The following is a 4809-nucleotide window of genomic DNA, read 5'->3' as shown; positions in this document are numbered from 1 at the left end:
TGCCGTCGCTTCCGTGCGATCGGCGGACATTGTAATTGTGTCGTTGTACGCGCTGCTTTCTTGCCGTCGCTATCCTTGCGACCGACGTATATTGAACGTTCGTGTTCGTGCCTGCGCCTTCAGATCGACATTTGTACGTGCATTTTATACGCCTCTCTTGTACATTGTCTTCGGCATGACCGGCGGACATTGTAAGTACAGTCTATGTGCACTCTCATGTCGCCATCCGTGCGACCAGTAGACATATAACATTTCTTTATCGCGAGTCTGCTGATTCTTTTGTTATTTGAGAGACCAGACTGAACACGTTTTATAACGGTCGCCTTTGCTCGACCCTTTTACAGTGCTTATGGTTTATCAAGTGCCACAAATTTGTTTTTAGTGTTTCAGTCAAAGTAAAAATACTGCTGTGTCGTATTGTCGTATTGTAAAAAGATTATATATGTAAGAACATTATAATGGTTGATAAAGAGACAGTCAATCTTCTGAAAGATTGGGGCTTCGAAGATAACCTTATTCAACATTTCAAAGGTAAATATTATTATTATCTAAATATCTTATTTTTAATTATTATTAGGTGAGCATATTCAGTTAATAGTGTAATTGCTAAATTGAGTTAACGTTTTTCGTCTATCTTTAATTAAACATACATGGGAAAAAACGCTGTTACTTCGATTAATTATCGACGTTACGAGCTGTCACACACATAAATAGTTCATTCAACTGTATTTGCTAGTGACTGTATTTCATTGTAATTGATTCTAATAATCTTTTTTTTTTAATTAACTGTAAATACAATTAAAGAAACTATTTATGTGGCAGCATATGTCGACTTTAATAGAAACAATAGCATTTTTTCCTGTATAATAATAATGTACAAGAGCTATTGATTGATTCGCATATTATTTTTACTATTATGTAAATTTTTTTCGATTTATATATCTATAGTTCCTTGCTATTACATAAATACGCACAAAATAATTGATTCATATAACAATATGCAATATAATAAAATTAAACGGAATTTACAATAACTTTCTTCAGTTAGTGTGTTTTATATCTTTTATATATATATATAATCGTTTATATTTTATGAAATATTATGTGTTATATACAGGGTTGGGTAATATATTTTTAAACTAAATTAAATTAAAGTTAATGACTTATAAAGTTATTTTAGTTACGTTAAAAGTAACATAAACAAAAAACTAACTTAGTTAAAAGTTACGTTAATATTAAATTAACTAAAGTTAAGTTAAAAGTTAATATTGAAAAGCATTACTTATTGAGTTAAAATGTCGTAATTTTTTAAAGTTGGATTACTCAAAATAATTATAATATAAATTATCAAATAAATTTAATATTTTATTTGTAAATTAACCCTCGCTTGCCACATTTATTTTTTGTATACGTACTTGCCACACTGGGGTACTGGTACAAGGGACCCCAATTAGTTTTTTGCTTATAAGTATTAAAAAAATCAACGGATTTTACTTTATTTTTTTTTAAATTCCTCGTACGTTTTCTGAACATTATGATAGTAATATTTACATTAATTGATCAATAAAATAATTAACGAAAAATACGCGTTAAAAAAAGTAAACGATAGAAAAAACTCTGTTTTACTATGTTTCTTTGGGATCCGTGGGACCCCAAAGTGTCAAGCGAGGGTTAAATTTATATAAAATAACAAGGAAACATTGTTTTTATATAAGAATGTATTTTTTTAAAAACTTTTTTATATATATAAATTTTTCACTTAGGAAAAAGTTATTAAGTTAAAGTTTATGTTTTAAAAATAATTAATTAAAATTAAAAATTCTCATTTAAAATTAACTGAGTTAAGTGAAAAGTTATTAACTTTTTAACTTGATTATTTAACTTATAACTTTTTAACTGTATACTACCCAATCCTGATTATATGCATTGTGTTAAAAAAAGGTTATTCAAAACTTACTGGATAGATATTTGATCACGCACGGTAAATAAATGAATAATTTATCATATTATTATTTTGTTATTAATTTGATATTTGTAAAAAGTGTTTTATGTTCTACATTCATTTCTATACACACGCTTAATTTTTTCGTACTACTGAATTGCAAACTTTCAAAAATTCTTTGTCTTCGAATCACTTCAACTGCATCTTGAATTCTCTGATGTAATTCTTGTACATTATTTATGTATAATACTGATTGTTAGTATTATAAATATTATTTACCTAATAAGCCTTTTTTCTTGAAGCCTTTTTTCCAACACCCTATGTATTATATATAAATTATTTTTATATATTACATTTTTATTTTAATTAAACAAATGTTTTTGACAATTAATTATTTTTTGGTATAAACAGCACAAGCAATTGATTTCACTTTATTGCAAAATTTAACACACGATTTAATAAAAGAATTGATTCCAACGATTGGTTTGATGCGCTTCATAACGAAATGGAAGGAACATTTTCGAAATTCAAATGATGTAATTATATTTTTTTCTTATTATTACAAGATTTTTTAATTTTGTAAATAATTTTATAAATAATACATTGCACACAGGAACAAGACCACGATACCGATACAGCGAGCGATAGTTCTTGCGAATCAAAAGAAAACATTGAGTCACCTTTGAAAAAACAAAAATATTTTGTTGGAACACAGATGTATAGAAGACTTCAACGGCCTACTGTCCGTGAAATATTAAAAGAAAATGAACAAGGTCGCTTGATATTACGAAGTTATTCACAAACCAAGACACTGTCGAAGCATTCCAGACATATTCTTATAGAATTATTAATCTCACATTTATTAAATACTGTTAAAGGGTAAGTTAAATGTTTTACTTTTTAGTATAAGTATAAAATATACTTTAGTTAAATAATTTTTTTTTATAATAGCCCGGTCAATAAACATGATTTTATGCATCTTGGTCGAGGAATAATAGAAGTATTCCCATCGGAAGACATAAATTTATATTATGTTGCACCAATATCTAAAAAGGACTCTCGAAATAAAAAATCAATTTCTGTACGCGGTAAACTTGTAGACAAATATCGAAATAAATTGCGACAAAATAAACGTATACTGGCAAATATTTCTGATATTACAAGTTCTACTGATCAAGAAAGTGAAGCATCTAATGACGGTAAGTATTTCAATAGATTTTAAATATTTTCTTAATTATATAATATGATCTATAATTCTATTTTTAGTTACAAGTGAAGTGTTGGAGACAAGCGTCAAATGGTTGGAAATTAATCGAGAACCGTGGGAAATGGTTGAAAGCCACTGGAAGGCTACTGCTACTATTCGTTTGCAAGACAATCGAAACAATCGGAATACTTCGCTATCCGAAATATTAGAAAAATGGCCGATTTTAACTCATCCAATGGGCTGGTTATTAATAATCCAGGATTTTGAACATTTCGAATTAAGTTCGACAGAAGACGCTATTAGTCAGTGGCCTCAATTTTTCCAAAACGTTTTAAAAGTTTGTCCTCTTGAGAAGAAGAAAATTCCTCGAGTAAATGAACAATTACAAATAATAGGAAGTGATCAAAGCGATGGTATGTTATTTGTATATTATTGTATAATAATTTTTATGCAGTTATAAACTTGAAAGTATCATTTGTACAACGTTTTCGGAAACAGAATCTAAAGCTATTGCGCAATTGTGTGCACTGTCATACATGATTCCTCCAAGAGGACGAGTTACAACAACAAAGAAGGGTCACTGGAAACCTTCAATGATTGAGTCTGAAGAAAGTCTTGTTGTACACGTTAAGGTATGATTTAAAGTTTTATTTAATTTTTTCAAAAAATAATGCATGTACTTTATAATCATGATTTTTTCAGACTGTTGGAGATGTAAGTGATATTCGACAAAAACGAATTGAAGCGATGTACCAAATGAATTTGACACTTCAACCATATATTATTGTCGTAGGACCTACTTTGGCTGAAATATCATCGTTTTTTATATCTGTGGACAAGGTCTTATACAACGTAACATCTGCGTTTAGAGCAATTGACACTTGCTTCAAAATCTTTCATGTGCTGAATATCGAATATCCGGCAGCAGCTCATCATATATGGGTACTGATCCAACGTGAGTTGTATAACTTTACAACAAAATACGATAAAACACCGTCACATATTTTAGAAATAATAAATACTGTGACGTTGCCGTCCCGACGCGCGTCCATCCACCCCGGAAATCTTGACGGGGCGCGAGCCGAGCGGCCGCGCCAGAAAAAGATTGCGAGAGCCGTATCGAAATCTCCGGAGAGACGAGCCATTAGTATATTTCGCGCTATTATTAATTATTTTTTGTTTGTATCCTTTTCTTGACGTCGGGCAACCCGCCGGAAGGAAACCGGAAAAGGCCCAAGAGGAATCCATGTTACGACAGCCGATACGACATTTCCTACCTCCGACTTGAGAACGGAGAAGGCGCCGGAGGAACAGGACAGCGCAGATTCGTGGGTGGATTTTGCCCCCTTCAATTAAAGATGGAAAAGCGGCGAAGAACCAGCTGTCTTGAACCGAGATAACCGGACCGGATCGGCGCCACCCTCCGAGGACGGAGGACGATAGACCTGCCTCCGGAAGACCATGGATAGCAGGGTCGCCGAGATTCGGAATTTTAAATTATCGGGGCCGTTTCGGCCCCCGATACGGCGTTGTCGCGGGGCGCAGTAATACCTCGCGTGTCGCGGCGCTATTGGCCACGAATCCGCGCACCCCTGCGCGCAGGATCGACGCCGCTATCGACTGGATCTCGCGATCCAGGGAATCATTCTGGTGCGGGCGC

At 32.5% G+C, this 4809-nt stretch overlaps 1 protein-coding gene across 2 annotated transcripts; it reads left to right on the top strand.

The window, feature by feature from the left end:
• The first annotated feature begins 357 nt into the window (after positions 1 to 357).
• LOC145972620 (uncharacterized) lies at positions 358 to 4599 on the top strand. 2 transcript variants are annotated; one of them, XM_083101351.1, is made up of 8 exons: positions 358 to 531; positions 2354 to 2478; positions 2556 to 2821; positions 2894 to 3141; positions 3209 to 3562; positions 3648 to 3781; positions 3852 to 3863; positions 3943 to 4098. In XM_083101351.1, the coding sequence occupies exons 1-8, from the start codon at positions 459 to 461 to the stop codon at positions 4003 to 4005; spliced, it is 1275 nt and encodes a 424-aa protein (XP_082957477.1). In that variant the 5' UTR covers positions 358 to 458; the 3' UTR covers positions 4006 to 4098. The 2 variants fall into 2 exon arrangements, with proteins under 2 accessions (XP_082957477.1, XP_082957468.1); XM_083101342.1 differs by having other exon boundaries at positions 3852 to 4599.
• Positions 4600 to 4809: the final 210 nt, after the last annotated feature.

Source organism: Camponotus vicinus, unplaced genomic scaffold (genome assembly GCF_025532165.1).
Source record: "Camponotus vicinus isolate PSW18456_S1 unplaced genomic scaffold, iyCamVici1.0 SCAF_1, whole genome shotgun sequence".
NCBI lineage: Eukaryota > Metazoa > Arthropoda > Insecta > Hymenoptera > Formicidae > Camponotus > Camponotus vicinus.
This window is presented reverse-complemented; position numbering and strand designations above follow the sequence as displayed.

What these genes read in the sequence shown, in the direction of transcription:
- LOC145972620 (XM_083101342.1), top strand. Translation starts at nt 459, where the DNA reads ATGGTTGATAAAGAGACAGTCAATCTTCTGAAAGATTGGGGCTTCGAA. An exon ending in ATTTTCGAAATTCAAATGAT is followed by an intron (nt 2,479 to 2,555) that starts GTAATTATATTT and finishes CATTGCACACAG; the next exon opens with GAACAAGACCACGATACCGA. An exon ending in TTATTAAATACTGTTAAAGG is followed by an intron (nt 2,822 to 2,893) that starts GTAAGTTAAATG and finishes TTTTTATAATAG; the next exon opens with CCCGGTCAATAAACATGATT.